The sequence below is a fragment of the Malurus melanocephalus genome, unplaced genomic scaffold (assembly GCF_030028575.1).
Source record: "Malurus melanocephalus ecotype Western Australia unplaced genomic scaffold, MMel_1.1 scaffold_24, whole genome shotgun sequence".
Lineage (NCBI taxonomy): Eukaryota > Metazoa > Chordata > Aves > Passeriformes > Maluridae > Malurus > Malurus melanocephalus.
Genome location: NW_026623256.1, coordinates 2,680,254 through 2,698,546, shown reverse-complemented (window position 1 = coordinate 2,698,546; position 18,293 = coordinate 2,680,254). Strand labels below are relative to the sequence as shown.

The following is an 18,293-nucleotide window of genomic DNA, read 5'->3' as shown; positions in this document are numbered from 1 at the left end:
AGTTTTAAGAAAAATCAGGTTCTGTTGCATGGTATGATTGAGTTGAAGATATCCTTGCTCACTGCAGGGGATAGGACTAGGTGACCTTTGATAGTCCCTTCCAACTCAAACTATGCTATGGTTCTGTATAGTGCCATAAATTCTTGTACTGGCAATAAGGAAGGGCAGCAGGAACAAAGGTGCAATTACCTTTTTGGAATCTCGTGCTGATAGTTTTGTTAATGGTGTGATTTAGACTATAGAACAGCCCTGAAAGTAACAGTTAAACCTTTCAATGAGGAAACATATCTATTGTGTATCTCCTTATCWGCAGCACCCTAATATAAATCCTGTGATGTGGAGTCAGCCTGGATGATTTTTTACTCCCTTTTTTTWCTTTCYGTTGTTAATCACATTACTGAAGATCACTAACAGTTGGTATTTGTGTTTAAACAAGTGAAATAACCAACTGGACCTGCTGGTCCAGCAAGTCCTAAGGGGGATGATACCCAGACAGAGAGAGGTACTTGCCCGTCGACTGTGAACCAAGGCTCCCTGCTCATCTACAGGCTCCTCTTTCTCCCCTTCTTGTTTCTCCTCCTTCTCTGGCACCTGAGAGAGAAAYCCAGATTTAGTAACCTAGTACTGTTTTAAAGTTACCAAGATTTCTGTGGTAATTTAAGGTGCTAAAGGTTTAAAAAATGCTCCCCCCAGTTTCTGTTCTGCACATTCCAATGCTATTGGATCAGACTCCTGCAACACTGAATGGTACCATATAACAAGGGGCCAAAGGTTTTACCTCATTGTCACTGACTGCTGCAGGTCCCTCAGGAACTTCCTCAGTTTGCTGACTGCTGTTCTCATCGGATGCAATGCTCTGCTGTTCCATTTCTAGCTCCTTTCGACGGGCCTTTCGCCGGCGTGTTTCTGCCCCAATCAGTGTGCCTAAAACAGGTGGAGGTAGGTGTTCTGCAGCATTTGGGCTACGTTTCTGCACAGGGCAATTCCGGTTCCCCTTGTGACACGCACAGTCCACTTTATAATTGCTGCTCCAAAACACAAACATAATTCGTGTCACTCTTCATTTCTCAACCCTTGCATAGAGACATTCAATGCATCTCCTACTAAACATCTCACCACGTGCCAAAGCAAGGACAGCAGGCTACCTTATGGCCTCTATTGTAGAAYATGCCAGCAGAACTGGACAGAATAGCCGGGAAATGCAATTCAGTAGAAAACGGAGCAATATGTAGAATGCGAGGAAAGGGCTGGAGGAAGATGTCCAGTCCAGGAGGGCAGTGGAGAGCTCCTGGGCGAGGTGAAGGACTCACCAGATGTTGTACTCATAGTCAAAGGCGATGGTAACCTCTGTGTCCTTGGCAATGGTGGCAACRGCATAGATGCACAGGTGGATCATCCCATCAGCAATCACATGACGAACCTTGTTCAACAAAGTAGAAAGAAACTGAGATCACCATGGGTTGCATTTGCTACTTTCAAAAGGGAAGCCTCCTTCATCAAAGTAGCTCATATCTACTCCACGAATAATTATCCCAAATTCTCCACAGGGAAAAGCCTGCTTCACTGCTCTTGTCTCATCCTGTGCTTTTCCACTTACACCTACTACYACCTGCTTACCCTAAGTATCATTGTGCAGCCAAAGGAAAGACATAAAAGACATGTTCCCAAACTTTCTCATATTCGAAGCATAAACCATCAAACAAGCAAGAGACACAGAGAATTTACCCCATTTGTGCATTTTAAGTTRGGGAAAGCACTAAGCCTATGTAAAACACATATTTGCAATGACAGTGATGATGAAGAGAGCATTTACCTCTGCATTTGGAGTGCAGGAGCGCCTGATGAACCTGGCATCGTTACCAAAGGTGCGGGCATCAACACACATCTCAACGCCATTGAACTTGGAGTAGAACAGCACAAAGGGATATGGCCTGGAGAAACAACAGAACATCTCAATCCCAAAATATCCACAGCACTGTTTTTAAAACCTATCCCTCACTTCACTGTTTTTAACACCTATCCCTCACTTCACTGGAAGCAGCACTTCCATAAGCACTATTGCTCTGGGGGCTTATGAACTTTCATCAATTTAAGACATTTCAGAGAGTTTGGTCCATCAGCAGAGCATCAAGCTGAGGTGATCTATTTCACTTCACATTTCTATGGGTGGCACAGCTGACAGATCCMAATAAGTGAGCACTATCCCATACAGACACCAGTCTCTCTGTGCCACGATGCTCTCATAGCAATCATTTCATAGTACTCTTACTTTTTGAAGAAATGCCCATTGACCTCGAATTGCTGTCGTAACATAACCTTCCCTCGATACTCAATTATAAGGGTATCTAGTGCCAAGTCTCTTGCTGCCCTCAGGATCTTCCGGTGCTTCTGAACCCGAGTCACCCTTCCCAGCTGCAGCTGTAACACAAACCAGAGCAAAAGAAGATAATTTGAACCAAAGGCCTCTAATTCATGAAGAATATTTTACCTATCTAAAAATAAAAAATATTCTAATAGCAACACACAGAAATTCTGCCAGGTGAATATATTGTTTACTCTGTAATAATTTAATAATGACCAATTACCTTGATAATATTTATCAAAAGCTAAGAGTATTTATTCCTTTCCTTCAACAGTAAGTCTGACAAATCTATCAGACCGAGTATTTCAGTCTAGCAGCTAGAAGGCATAACCAGACCTGTCACTTGCTACTAACTGGGAATTGCTCAGCAATTAYGGCCACTTTCACACAGCCAGAATAATTCAGATCTTCCCTAAATTGTGGGTTGTCACACATTCAGAGAGAAAAATGCATGCTTTTCCTTCTGCAGAGGACGATAAATTCTAGCTAACAGGCCAAAGACTTAAGCTGGCAATTTCCATCTCCATCCAGAAACTTCTCTACATCTCTATTCTCAGCCAGTGCTGTTGGTTTTTAATTTTTTTAACACGAGGAAATACATTTTTAATGAAGTAGGGACAGTTTGTTGAAACATCTTCACATTGAAGTCTACAGCTCTATTGCAATGGACTTTAACAACAATGTGCCTTGACAGTATGAAACAACAACATTCTTTAAATACAGACATCCAAATACAACATATTTTATGGAATAATGGAATGGATATTATAAGCACTAGGGCATAGGAAAGGCTTATTCCATTAAAAAAACAGTACTTTTCTTCCTTAACAGACCTGAACCTCTCTGCAAGTAAAGATTATGTGAAGATGACTGGCTGCCTCACCACCAGTGCTGTGTCTGTTTCTTCCTAAGCTTTCTATTCACTGCTCATAAGGACCCAGTTTTAATACTTTTCCAGAGTGAATTGAGACATAAGTGCTCTGACTTCAGCAATAAYGACAATCATGTCTCTAAATTAGGATTAAACCACAAAATTTTACTAAAAGCAAGTTCCCAACTTTTCCTGAGCGAACTCTCATTGGAAACAGCTACTGAGCTCTCAGCTGAAATGGACAGAAATACTAAAAGGGGGTTCAGCCTGGACAGTGACAGAACGCACAACATTTTAACCTTGTGAAAATAAAGTTTATGTCTTAAAGGCAGCACTCAGCACTGGGAACCCAGACTCATTTGTTACACATTCTCACCTAAGCTGGCCCTGTGCAGGAGGGCTGGACCAGATGACCTTCAGTAGTTCCTCCCACACTAAACTGTTCTACTACTCTATCAATACTAAGAATATCAGTGAGATCATATCTTTCAGAGATGCACGTAAATGTCTTGCAGCCTTCACTTTYACCTTTGCCCCATGACTGACTTGTATTACTTTTTACCTCATGCCAGAAAACAGCTTGGGGAACACAGGTGGGASAAGGTGAGGTTGGTGAGGTTGAGAGGAGGAGAAAGTCCATGAAGGAAAGAGAAGTTCTGCATCTGTAAAACTTATTTATCTGAGTTTGGTGAAACAAGAATGATCTCATWGCTCTTCTGGTAAGACATAGCTCAGCTTGTTTTCGTTCTCTGAATTTAGAAATATGAAGAGGATTAGCTGCCATGCTTTCATGTGTGAAAAGAACAAATGATTTTATTCATGTCCTAGGCTAGGGATTGCTGACGGCTAATCAGCCAAAACTGTTCTGATATGTTTGCAGAGCAACATCTGCATAATACTCAGTGGCTTTATTTTATAAAGGCCCTTTCGCTCTTCACTTCAGAATGTGAAATCAATCAGGGGTTTGAGCTCAAGTCAGCAATTATCAGAGGCAACAAAGGGCAAATACTAACCCTGGGTTTGGTTTGGCAACAACAGTCAGGAAAATGATTCACAGCTTTCAGTTTGTCGAGCAACTGGCAGTAGCCAGGACTAAGAGGATTTTATTCATAACACTAAACAGCATCGTATTTTCACAACTCTCCCTTTGCATCGTTAAGACAGCTGAGAACTCATTTATCATAAAATCACAGCATCATTCAGGTAAGAAAAGATTGAGTTCAACTGTTAACCCACCACTGTCCGGTCCATCACTAACCCGTATCTCCCAGTGCCACATCCACAAATTGTTTAAATACCTCCAGGAATGGTGACATCACCATTTCCCTGGGTAGCCTGTACCAGTTTGATAACCCTTCTGGTAAAAAAAAACCAAACAACAAAACAACTAATATCTATTGTAAACCTCMCCTGGTGCAACTTGAGATCACCTCCTCTTGTCTTATCCAAAGTATTCCAATGACCAAAATCCCATACCCTCCATGTAAAACTTTTAACCCATCTCTCCCTACTCTTCCTGGTTTGATGAGGCTTTTAGGTCGTATCTCAATCTCTTTTTTAAAAAAATATATACTTGCATCATTGCAGACCTAAGTCAAACAACTCTCTCTCAATTGTTAGAGTATGCAGGGCATACAAAACATTATTTTTATTCCTTTCTCCTCTCTCCAGAGTCTTCATGGTCAAAGGTAGCAGTGATGATACTACACACTGCATATTGACACAGTCTCCTGATTCTTTTCTACCTCAAAGTACCTATTTTCCCTTATCTCAAGAAAAGCTATTTTTATGTTCAATAATGACACCTAATAAAAAGACAACTGATGCAAACCTAGAAGSCTTCTCAGTTTGCCTGAGAACTTACCAAAGATAAGACAAATGAATGAAACAAAAACAGAATGCAGTGCATGAGAGCATGTGCTCCACACCTGTGCAGGTTCCCTCCTCACAACACTCCACAGCCACCTTCTGAGCAGAGACAASAGGAGGAGGAGCTGACAAGCAGAACCCAGGACAGCCACCTGGTCTCTCCTCAGTGTCCAAGAGGAATTATGAAGCCACAATGYCCCTTGATGCCTTCCTAGAATGTGCAATGTCAAGTACCTACCAACAGCTTGTTTAGAGTAACTGCAGATCACTATGAACTTTTGCAAGATTCTACCTTTTTGTTTCTTTGGGATGTACCACATTTGGAATTTTCTGATTTGGAATGCTGTCCACATTTCCTTATGGGAAAACCTATGTCTGTACTGGGAAGGGAGAGGCTGAGAGAGCATGACAAGAACAAGCACATTTATGCATGGTATCTTTTATAGTCTTGTTGTACACATGTCATGAAACAGTATGTGTTTAATTACTTGTTTCAGGTCGTTTCCTAAAACCCATGTGAGGCAGACAGAATTGGTTACATTTAGTCTCAAAAAGTATTAGGATTTCTAGAGAATTAGAACTTTTTCCTCTTTGTATTTCCTCAGCTACTGTCTTTAGAAAGGCTACTCACATAGCCAGCAAGAAGTGTTTCTCCCCAACCCCCCCAAAGAAATCTTATTTATTGCAGAACCAGAGTCAAGAAYGGAAGAAAGTTTGGTCCAAAGTCCTCTTTCTGCACTCTCCCTTACTGGCAGTATCTGTGCTCTGCCTGAAGTGCTTCACCTGCATGAAGGCAGAGGGAAAGGTGGGAGGGAGCTTCACTGAGTGAGTCAGTTGATATAAACAAGAATGATTCAAGCACAAACATACACCCGATATTCAGGTTTCTGACTTCGCACCCTTCCTACAGAAGAGGTGCCCCACTTCCCTTTTGGAGCCCACCCTTTCAGATGCACCTATCTCCATTCTGCTGGATAAGGAAGCCCCAGAAAAGCCTGAACTGTGTAGGAATGCTGTGTTCTGCTCAACAAAGCACAGATCAAATGAAACAGCAGCCAAGTGTTGGGAGGACATAAACCACAGAAACACACTGTTTTCCTATTTTTCCTTGTTTACATGCACTCCGTAAAGATGGCAAGACATCAACCACCACACATCACTGGAAAGTTAGGGAGATAYCAGTTTTCTAAAATCAGATTTAGTTGTGCAGTATTTGAAGTTACCACAGTCCAAATAATCCAAAATACTGAAATAATGTTGAAAGGTTCTTTAAAATAGCCTTCCRCACAACACGAGTAAAGAAATTAAATGAAAACTAAATAAAGGTGACTGGAAAACTCAGGTGGAAAGCAGGAAATTTCCTATCTCCAGCAAGCGACAGATCTGGTTCTGCCTCAACTTGTTCACTGACCAAAGTATTTATGGTAAAATACCTGTTAACCACATCACAGAACTGTGCAAAACATCCCCAACKTAGCATTTGGTCTAATGTAAATATTTGTGAATCTCTCTCTGTACAGGCATTATTTCTGATTCAGTGTGTACCAAACCTGTGCCTGCTGGTCTGATCTACGAGACTGCTCAGCCATGCCCTAACCTACTCCACCTCAGTCTTGTGGGTTCTTACCTGCATCTGGGACCCAATAACAGTATTATTGCAGGCCAGCTCTGTTTTGTTGATTGTGTCAAGCATAGCAGTTTTGCCCACATAGTCTTTATTAGAGTTTAGATGACGCTCCAGCAAGTTCTGCACATCAGCACTGTACTGGTTTGTGAAGGCTTCCTCATACTGGTCTGTCCAGAGGCGTATCCGATTCTCCCACCCTTCAGCTGTGTTTTCATCCAAGGCATGTGCTTCAGAAGGGGAATTCTGCACCAAACAGCAAAGAGTGAATGGTTAGTACACAGCAGGAAAAGCTATCCACAGTGCTCCAAGCACATTAATATGCTATAAAAAAAGGCAAATCTGTTCCAAGCTCTGTAAGTGTTGGTTATGAGGACATATTTTTCAGCATCTGCACCCTCCAGAACACTGTACAACAGCGGCACTTAAGTATCTACTGAGATTTCTGGGCAGGACTAAGACCTCTAGAAAGCTGGTACTTGGCACTGCTACATAAAATAAAATTAGGCTATTACAAGGCCAGAAAAAAATGTAAGCCACTTTAGAAAAATAATTAGGTACGTTAAAAAAAGCAAAGGCCCAGAACACACAAAGGCAAATAAATCTCATGTAGGCTTGTCCTACRGTCAACCCACTCATATCTAACATAATGCTAGATGATGCTGACTGCATYTCAATCTTTGCAGTGACTGATCCAAAAATAGTCCTGAACTTTCTAGCTAAATGGTCACCAGAGTTTCAAGAAACTGAATGCAGAGCATAAGCTAATACTCAGAGGGTTAAACTGCAAGTCCTAAGCAGAGTAAAGAAGAGAGGGCAAGATCAGGTAATCCGTTTAGACTGTCTTGTAAAGGGGGGAAAACAGAAGCTGGTAGAAAGAAAAATAGTTTAGCTTCATTCCTTGACAGTAGTTGAAATAGTTCAACAAATACTCTAGAGCTCAGCAACTCAACTCACTTCATAAAGCACCAAGACACATATGATACTGAGGTCTTAGTGCCAAGGACAAGTGAAAGAGAATCATTATTTTAATCATATATATGAAAAACAGCAGGAGTTTTCATGCATTTTTACCCTCTCAAGGCACTTGCATAGTGTGGAGATGGTGYCTAAGGACTCCACAGGATTGTCCTCTTTCCTCTGACCCACCTGCTAGAAGCCATTGCCAGCTACAGAACTGGAGTCAGGTGGGACTGAGCAAACCCTAAGGCATCCCGCTTTTCTAGAAACACACTTAGCTCACAGTTCAAGTCCACTTTTTTGTCAAAAAAAAAAAAAAAAACCTTCCCATTCGATGGCCACGCCTGTCAGTACTGCAGGAAGTCAGAGATAAATACATTGTCCCATCCATCCCTAGAGGATGTGGAGAGAAACAGGGCAGCACCACTAGGGACTCACAACATTCAACTTGTGAACTRCTTTGATGTCCAAGCTTGAAACAGCTTTGGTGCAATCAGACAATAACTGCCCTCACAGGAGAGCAGCCACARCCAGTTCTACACCCCTTACATCAAACACCCCACTCCCAAGTGCCATGAATCAATCACCTCTGGAACTGGATTGCATTATCTTACTGGAAGCTATCAGAAGCAAATGGAAGGTYCAAGGGGCAATTCCTGTGATACCCTTTTGAATAGGCCTCCTTGTGGTAAATTGTAAGGTTTGAATTTATTACAAGGCTGGTCCCACAATCAGAAATTCCCCAGGCAAACCAAAAGAGGGACAAAATAAAGGGGAAAAAAATCCCACSACCATCACAAGAAAGTTGTCAATTCTACTCACCTTCATCCTCAAAGACTTCCGTGAGCCCTCACGAAACGCCTGTGCCCCAAACAAGGAGAGAGAGAAAAAACAAAGTATTGTAAATTCCTCAGAATAGGGACCCCAGAACCACACTAAAACTTACTCYAATCCTCAATTCAAGATGGCAGGAATTACAGGAAAACCTACACAAGAAACAATGAACCTGAACAAAAAGAGACTCTGCAATGCAAATCCAGTGGAAACTGCTGAAAAACTTGATGGCYTGGATTTCTGAACTAAAAAAGCCTGTCTGACACTTAGTAAAAATGTTAAGATCAAAACCAAAACAGTCATGACTAACCCCTCTTGCTTTGATACAAGAAATGTCCAGCAACAGAATCAAGCTGGTTCACAACAAAAAAAAAAAAACCCTCCAGACCTCACATAACTCCTGCCCCCGGTGTTTTATTTAATCAGTGCCTACCAGAAGAACTTCAAGAGAAATCTAACCTGTGGAAAATCATGGTAAAGCTGTAAGGTGACRGGAAAGAACCAGCTGTTCACACGCTTGCATTCCAATATAAGCAATTCAAAATTATTCCAGTGCCCAAACCCTCACAAACAAGACAGTAAAGTCATCCCTCAACAAATGTTCATCACTACCTACATAGTTTTCCACACAGTAACTATCTCTGTCCCTGAAGAACAGTGCCAAGAAGCTCTGCAGCCCAAATTCCTCAACAAAGCCTGCTAAAAAATACCAYGCTCCCTTCATTTTTCATTCCATTCACAGACTGACCCTTTGCCACAAACAGACTTCAAAAGCTATTTCCCCAAATCCTAATACAGCAAAAGGAAAAAATATGTAATTGAGTCCAAGCTCTGAGCATGAATGGACAGCATTGGGAAATAAGGGTGGAGTTCCAGCAAGGTAATTTTTAAACCAGCAGCCACGTACTTGAGCAGGTCACAAATACAAGGCGTCCCATTATTACACCAGAAAGAGCAATTCCTGACAGGACAAAAGTTTCTTGTCTACTGCCAGCTTGTCAACCTGCTCCTAACAACACTGCACAGCATRTGGCAGGAACTGCAGTAATCCTGTCTCACTCCACATACCTTGATCTTTTTGGCCTTTGGAGCAGTGCGAGCCTTTTCTGTGCTCCTCTTCCTCTTCTTGGGTTTATTCCTGCGGACGCGGTTGACGGTCAGCGTGATGCTGGTCGGCGTGTGCTGCGTGGCCGTGTACAGCACYGTGGAGGGAGAGAGTTCTTCATCCCAGCTCTCAGTGGCACTGCTGTCCCCGCCTAGAGAGACAGGCGCTTCGTTAACAACAGTGGCTCATCCCTGAGAGCTTACCCTTTATATCCACTTTCATCAAAATAACTTGCTGCACCTGCAGAACTCTTCACTGACCAAACTCTTACCACCTGTTTTCCCACCCTAATTGGGAACAGGTGTCCCAAACTCCTGATATGTCACAGAATGGCACTGATGAAAATTTTCTTTTTCTGTTCACAAGATAATCTGATTTTCCCAAGAGTTAAATGAGGTGAAGCGTAAGGAGAGAAGAAAATCCCAGTGGTTGGGAGGCAAAGAACATTAGCAGGCACTGATCACAGTTAGATCATTACAGCATCCARAAGACAAAGGTCTTGAAGAAAGAAAACAGAAGTCACCATTATCAGAATTACAACCACAAACTCACCTGACACGTTGTCCTGCTTCCGGCGGCGAAGTCTGATCACCTTCCCCCTGCTCATTCCTCTGCCAAAGGAGAATGCACAATTGAAGCTGGTTTGTAGGAGTAAAGTCACTTGAAATTCAACAGGATGTCACAAGATGCGTGCCCTCAGTGGGGCCCAGGATGATAAGAACATCGATTTAACATCCTCATCTCCACTCCTGGTGCCACCAACACTTGTCAGGCTGACAACGCAAAGGAGGAGGGTCAATACTGGGTAAAGCACTGGAAAGAATGCTCCAGTTAGCAAAAGGAACTCTGTCCCACAGCCCAAAGGTGACACGGGTTGGTATGAGCAGTCAACAAGGAGCAGCCCAGATCTGCACTGCACCAAAGCTTACCTGCACTTTTCACACTTGAGGAGGAAACCATCTTGGGAGACACTGCAGTGGCACCAAGTGGGAATTGATTCTCCTTCTGAGGAGCTCTCACTATCCGCAGAGTTCTCCTCATCAGGCGAGTGCAGGCCGTTCAGTTCTGCACGAGGTATAATGGTCTGGACAGGAGGAGAGGCTGGCGGCGTTGGAGGAGGAGGGGCTCCATAATTATGATCCTGAAAACGAGTATTTGCAGTACTACTTTTAACATGAAGATACGATGCCTAGAAACTGAAGTCCCAAATCCACAGTTCCCAGGTTAATATTTAACTAGTGTAAAACAATAGCCTGAATTCCTCAGCCTACAAGAAGGTACAGTAATAGCTCTGAAACATGTAAATTATTTCCTTCAGCACCAATGAATTAAACTCAAAACCTATGAAAACAACCTGGCTATTTCAACATTAGTTGTTGTACAGCTAATAATCTGAGATGACATCAGKGTTTAAACAGTGGAACCAACTGCCCTGAGATGTTGTGRAGTTTCTGTCTSTTGAGATATTCAAAACTCAACTGGACATGGTCTTGGGCAACCTGTTCAAGCTGAGTCAGCTTGAACAGGGAGGTTGGATTTTGTGATCTCAAGAGGCCCCTTCCAACCTCAGTGATTYCGTGACACCCTGTTCATCCCACAGCTTCAAGCTATGCTCTCACTCTTCCTGACTGCTCCTTGATTCTTTAAGTTACCACTTGAAAATCTGCGCCGCTGAAAGAAGTATAAATAGTGCACAATAAACCAAATGGGGCATAAAATTACCACCAGGAAAATATTATATATTCATATATATTCACTCTTCATTCATATACTTCATTCAGTTAAAAATCTATCACCTAGAACGCTAATAAAGCTTGCTGTAGAGTATGCAAGACTTCACAAACAATAAACACAGAAATGAAAAATGTATGACAGAACTCAGCTCTAACTTAGTGTTCCCTAATAAATAAGCCAAAACTCCTAAGGCTTAACAGGCAAAGAACTATGGAACAAGGAGAAAAGAGTAAAAGTAGACAGTAAAGAGCTGATTCACTGCAGAGAGAGTACTCACTGCGTAAGGCAGCCCGCGATAGCTGTGTTTCTGGGTGGCCCCATAGCCGTGGCTGGAGTACACATTCTTCTCACTGACAGCTGGACTAGCTTCCACAGACTCTGGGCTGCAGAAAGGGCCAGAAGTAAATCCCATCAATACAACATCATTTTTTTAGTGCCAGCATTTCACAGCTCTTTTCTATTGAACACATGAGCTCAAAACGAAGAAATTTCACGAAATTGAGGTGGTGTTACACATTTCACCAAGCATCATGTGTACAGAAGCTGTACAGGATGAACCTGCTTTCGGAGGGAAGGAACTGAGTAAGGGCCACCCTATATAACTCATTAAAYTGGGTCTCAATCTGGGAAGTTAAAAAGATAATTAGCATGTAAGAAGTCAGTTTCCTCTCTGTTGAGGAAACTGGGTCTAGTTCASCACGCGCATCTGAACCCAGCTAGCCTAATCTCAAAGCCACTGAACAGTACTGCCATTTTATCTCTGCAACAGCTTATTTCAACTGCAGCTAAGCAGYTTTCCTGCACCTGCGCTTGTTTCTCTCTCCCTCAGATATCAATTGTTACTGAGTCCAATGWCCTGTGAAAAAGCCTGCATGAAACCTGCAGCTATCCTGACAGCAACTACTAGGAATTGGAGATTTCTGTTAAAAAGAGGCAACAAAATCCATGACCTGGACAGACAGCGGCCACAGACAGATCAGATTCACCCTGTGCTTTCTATATAGCAACCTGCAATGAGCCGAACAGGAAATCTGCKGCTGAGGTACAATGCACTCTTCCACCACAGGGTGGTGAAAAAAAACAGCTAAAAATCAAAGGTATATCCTCAGCAGAAAGCTGCAGAAACCCTACTCAGAGAAGGGACASCTGCAATTCAATGCAGGGGATGTTAGATAATGAGGCTACAGACAGAACACCAGCAAGGAAACATGCTGTCTTCTGTTACAAGCAGAAGATACAAGTCAGATAACCTCTGCACAGATCAGAAGTAGGGCCTGTATCAGGATACAGAAGAATATTACTGAATCACGTCTGCAGATTAAATCTTCATCAAAATTATAGCATGGAGCTGAGCAAGCAGGGAAGAAAAATACAGAAACGCAAAACTTTACCTTGGAGCTCTGCTGCTCTGGTGAGATCTCACAGGATTCTCAGTGGGTCCTACATGGTCAGCGTGAATCAAGCACCACCAAACAATGGCCAGCGATCACGCGTGGGGCAGTGCTTAGGCACCACCCAAGATCAGTAACCCCATGACCTTTGGACTTCCTATTAGCTCCTGAAATCTCTGCTGCGCTGAAGTTTGCCCCACCCTGCCACTCAACCTCATCTGTTCTCCAAGGCACCAACCTCTGAGCTTCTGCCTTATTCTGGAGTAAGGTGGATCTGTCTTCGCAACATAAAGGAGCAATAATTTATTGWACAAAGAACTGCAGAAAGCAGAAGACCTTACACTTATGCAAACAACACTTCTGTAGCTCAGGATTTAGGTGCACGACACAATAAATTCTGTTGGTTTTCAATCTGACTACAGCCAGCTAAACTGTCAGAAGCAGTAAATATACGTGGTGATTTCTCTCAAAGAATATATTTCTTAATAAAAGGTACCATGTAGAGCTTGCCACATAATCCAGCCTTTGCAACACTTCTTTAGGACTTCCAGATTGGTACAGCATGAAATCCATCCAGGTTTAATCATATTTTCAAAAACGATATTAGAAGGAAAAGAGCCTAAACAGTCTAAGCAGCAGATATGTTCTTTGTCCAAGTCACCCACATTCCTAACCACAGTCAGTCTGGAATACCAGCAATGCTGCCGCAAGCATTAGCAATAAAACTTTAGGATTGTTGGTGCAACGGTGTCCAGGGGCAACAACGCTGGGGCCCATGTTTCCTCAGCAGCAGCACGCCAAGGAGCTTCCACAACTTCCAATATGCATTCAGACCAACACAACAGAACTACTCTGCAGCCTCCATGTTACTCACAGATGAACACCCTACACCATTTTCACCTTCTCTCTGTACCAGAGGCTGCGAAGATGCTAAAGCTCAGCCTGTRAAGAGGATCAGCTAATTCTTCTTTTACCTTCCCCACTACCTTTGTGATGCACATTTTGGAAATCAATCCCTTACAAGAGGTACAAASCACACATACACCAGACTTCATGCATCAAACCAGAGAGTTTCAAAGGCAAAGTGAAGGATGGCCTTAACTTTGAATAGACCCACGAAGGACACTTCGGCAGTAACAGTGCATCAATGCAAAGCCTAGAGAATAAAGTCCTGGCATTTCCAATTTTTAGAAAACAGGCAGAGAAACCAATTCAAAAATCCTCAAAAGCCTTTTTTCAAAGCACTCCAGTCTAGCCTCYAGCTGGACCTACAAATTTCTTACATGGGAGAAAGAAAATGCTTTGCAGAAGGTTTACAGTCAGTCTTTTTGATATTTAAACGCTACAAGGGACACATGCGCAGACACATCTGGCTCTTCTCCCTACCATGCTCAGTTCTGAAAGCAAGTACATGAGCAAACTATTTAGCACTCTTCCTCCTGTCATAAACAGTTTAAAATTCCTGCATGTTGAGTCTTCAAAGTGCTGCTGTGGGAGAAGCAGGGTGACAAGCAATACTGAATGTTAGATCTTGAAAAGTGAAGGATCGTGTAACAACTGCAGATGAGTGACTTAGTAGATTCTGATTCCCCGTTTAAAAACAACATGTAAAAATGTGGGCTTTAGGATGGAATGAAACATCACGAAGAAGAATGCCTAGAATGGGGCCAGCGCCAAGACAGACAAAAAAGAGCATTAGCAGTCTTGCAGAGAGTGCGACTGTGTAGTCAAACTCTATGCATAGTCAAATCAGGGTGAGATGGAAGGGAAAAAACAATGATTCATACCTTAGCCCAATGCTCTTACAGCTCAAAATTAATAGAGTCTGGAGCAATTTCTATTCTACGCTGATCCATGTGACATGCAGGTATGTGCACAGTAGGTACTTTTAAATAATACATGGGAGAAATCTATCTCCAAAATGCCATTTGTAAATTTTTGTAAAAGAGATACTACAGCCTGTGTTTCAAAGAAGGATGCAGGCAAGCAGGAGGTAGAAGCACACAACAATAACTTCAGCCCTCACTCTCGTCCCYGACAAAAACAGTCTCATATCTGAGCTGACAACATTCTAACAAGGGTTTTAAGAAGAGATCACAGTGCAGTACTTTCTGATTTTGAAATGCTCCTGACTCTGCAGAAGCAGAGTCTTTCAAGAGAAATGGTAAGATCCCTCCAACAGGCCTCAGAGATATGGCTGCAGTGAGAGCCCTGCATATGGTCCTGTGGTGGGGACTCTGAAGGATACTCTCTGAGGTGTGCTCCTTGGAGGCTGCTCAGAGATCAGAAACAAAATACAGGTGCCTACACAGGCTGATGCTGTCTCACATCTCTGTCAAGCTCCAAAGGTGTCCACAAATCAGTCATACAAGACTGGTATCAAGTCTGAGCTAGCAGACTCTACTGAGAGGAAGGTTCAGCACACTGATCCCTCACATTATAGCTGTTCAAAAAGGAGCTGGCTTGTACCTTGCCAATGTCAAGCCTGGGTACAGCAAACACACAACTGCCTGCACTTCAGTATAGACTTACTACTCAAGCTGATATAAAACCCATGGTTGAGTGCCTCATACTGTTGGAATTCTCCTTTTCCCCATATCCTCTGTCACACTTACCAATTTCCATAACACTGCATCTGTTAACACCCATCTCYGGCACAGGCAGCAGACCAGCAGCCCTTTCCTCCTGAGCGGAGAAAGGATCGGCACCAATCCTACAGCCCCACTCTAGGTCAGCCCTCTGGCACCCTCCCGTTCTCCTTTCTCCTCATCCGTGGGGTAACACTCACTCCGATCCTGCAGCCATGTCGGAGTAGGACGTATCTGGTGTGGTGACTCCCAGAGGGATTGCAATGCTCATGACGCCCGTCGGGGATCACGGAGTCCAGAGGGCAGCGACTGGCCGCTCCGAGGGCGGAGAGGAGCCGCAGAGCCTCGGCCAACACGTCACGGACATGGGGAAACCTACCGGGGTAGAAACAAAGCATTGCATCTCCGTTATGGGATGAGGTCTCCCTGCATGCCTCTAAAGAAGGCTTTCACAGCAAAGAAAAGCAGAAACAGATTTCCATCAGTGACATGCCACATCATTTTTACTTTGTTTTCATATGTGGGGCCAGGGAAGAGGTAGATGGTAGTTGTTTGGTGGAGGGTGGGGGTTGGAGTTTTTTTACAGTGTTGGACTGACATGCAATGAGCTGCTCTGCCTTAAAGCTGATAATGAGAGCTCCCCCCTCCCCCAAGTAAACTTAGGACTAATTACYAGGTAAGTAATCTATTAGCTCCTTYTGCATATAAGCAGCAGCTATATCACCCACAGCCYTCCATCAGCACTTCCTAACTCTTTCCCCAGATATGCTGCAGGCAAAACCCCATCTGTGAGGACAACTAGACAAAGCCAGGATGGACTGAGCTGAGACTTCTCCCTGGAGATCAGTCTGTGTGTGTATTCGCTGGGCCTACAGCACAGGTGAGTGAGACCAGCAGAGCAGCTGCTCTCACACCACTGATGGCTCCCTTCGGCCACAAGGCCCATCATGGACACCGGACTGACGGCTCAGTGTGCCCTGACACAGCAGCTTCCACTGTCCCTGACACCTCCCCACGGCAGAGCCACATCAGGCATCCGGGTGCTGGGAACACGGCGGGATCATTGGCTGCGTGTGCGGATCCGGGCTGAGTCAGGGCGGCACCGGGGCCGTGCCGGGGAAGCCCGGGCTCCACCTTCCCTGCTGACCACAGCGCTTTGCTCCGGCCGCCAGAGAAATCGCCCAGAAACGCCAACTTCCAAGGGTCGGATGGCGGCCGGAGGTGAAACGGGATCAGCTCCTCGTTATGTAAATAACCTCAATAACACAGATGAGTATAAAGGAGCTATTATTCTACACAGCTCGAGAGAACCCCCCCACAACAGAGAGAGAGGCTGCATTTCGGCACGCAGCAAAGGTAGCTCCTAAAACAAGGAAAAATGGTGACAACTTAACCACCCTCTCTGCACATTAAACTTTAAGGGCAGCCTTGAATACTTTCCACAGCCTTTCCCTGGCTCCGGCAGTGCAGACAAGCCAGCCTGCTGTCACATGCTCCCCGGCATCTCGGGGCTTTGCCAGCAAACCCTCCTGGGTTAGAGAGAGGCTGTGAGCCAAGTTTTCCTGTGGGTAGTGAATTTCTCACAGGGAACTGCCTTTGGACACAACAGTCCAGCCATTGTTTAATACACAAAACCCCCAGAAACATAAAAACACACACTCACTATAAGGGAAAATGAAGAAGAGTGAAAGTCAGAAAGTTTAAATATTACATACTATATTGCCTTTTCCTGTCTTAAAAGGCAGGCCACTTCTCTTGGCACAAGGAAATACTCTCCTTCTTCAGTATACATCCCTACGAGAAATCTTTCAGACACTGTGACAGGTATACAGGGAATTTCAAAAGTACCACATAAAGATTTCTATGTGGTCTGTGGCAATTCCCTATTATGCCCGAAAGCAATGGTCTCACAGGGAGGTGGGAGATGAAAAAGAAAACAGGCAGGACTAAGCTCACAAGTAGTTCCAATCCAAGACAGCCCAGTGTCCTTGAGTGTGCTTTCTGGAAAAAAAAAAAACGAAAGAAAAATAAAAGGACCTTTGAGAAGTGTCTTATTTACCCTTTTGCATGCTTGTGACAAGAGTTGTGATTTCTACACTGACACGAGATGAGAAACTGCTGCTAAAATATAGCTAAAAGCCACAGACATCAATCCCTGTTTCAATCGAGTACTCTAGCAGAAGGTTAAAAGAAATATGACAAGTTTCTCAGTGTCTGAAGCACCCTTCCTTTTAAGGGACATGGACTCTTCCTYCCCTCACACCCAGTAATCCTTCTAAATACTTGTTTAGATGTTTTTCCCTCWGTCGATCTCTTGCCTTTGCCATGACCATACCCAGCTGGCAGCTGCCCGACATTTCATCAGGATAAATTCCAGCCTCCCGTCTGCCTGTGACTCAGCAGAACTGGAGGATTTCAGGTGCAGCTTCTAGACTAGAGAGTCACAGGATACCTGGTCAATCCAACAGTAACTGGGACRAGTTTTCAGCCACTTCTCATAGGAAACCCTCTTTCTATCAACACTGTACAAATGCTGCTGCACTGAAATGGTCTGGTAACTCCCTTTTTTGGGAAGGAGATTACTGGAGAAACATGAAATACCAAACTGAAAGGTTAAACAAGGCAAATTCCAGTTCAGTCACTTTGTGTTGACCCAGCAATACTTGCCCAACCATCATCCATGATCAGATTTTACTGTTTGGTGCTGCTATTTTATGTGTACTTTCAACTCTGACAATGTGACAATTCAAAAYGAATTGCTGAAACCAGCTTAAAGTGCTATCCAAGCACATCACCTTCAGGCTACAGTCTGGTCTTCATGAATCTTGGCCTGCTAACATGGAAAACACCATCCTGACAGAAAATGCTGGGGTTGAGATCTGAACCTTCACCTGTCAAATGGGCCAATTTCTTGTATATTTAACCCCCAAGTCCTTCTTACCTCTCCTCCCAAAA

General features: G+C 43.7%; 1 protein-coding gene across 2 annotated transcripts in view; it reads right to left on the bottom strand.

Moving 5' to 3' along the window:
* The window catches only part of SETD5 (SET domain containing 5), a 65,033-nt gene that overhangs the window by 23,452 nt on the left and 23,288 nt on the right, over positions 1-18,293 (bottom strand). The window contains exons 2-13 of one of the 2 annotated variants that reach the window (XM_057390298.1): positions 15,539-15,713; positions 11,637-11,742; positions 10,555-10,766; positions 10,178-10,236; positions 9,589-9,776; positions 8,509-8,547; positions 6,730-6,972; positions 2,270-2,418; positions 1,814-1,931; positions 1,311-1,420; positions 779-1,025; positions 511-591 (exon numbers count right to left, since the gene is read on the bottom strand). In XM_057390298.1, coding sequence (XP_057246281.1) covers positions 511-591; positions 779-1,025; positions 1,311-1,420; positions 1,814-1,931; positions 2,270-2,418; positions 6,730-6,972; positions 8,509-8,547; positions 9,589-9,776; positions 10,178-10,236; positions 10,555-10,766; positions 11,637-11,742; positions 15,539-15,609 — 1,623 coding nt within the window. In that variant the 5' untranslated portion in view covers positions 15,610-15,713. The remainder of the gene's footprint in view (positions 1-510; positions 592-778; positions 1,026-1,310; positions 1,421-1,813; positions 1,932-2,269; positions 2,419-6,729; positions 6,973-8,508; positions 8,548-9,588; positions 9,777-10,177; positions 10,237-10,554; positions 10,767-11,636; positions 11,743-15,538; positions 15,714-18,293) is intronic. The other variant, XM_057390299.1, reaches the window with a different exon arrangement.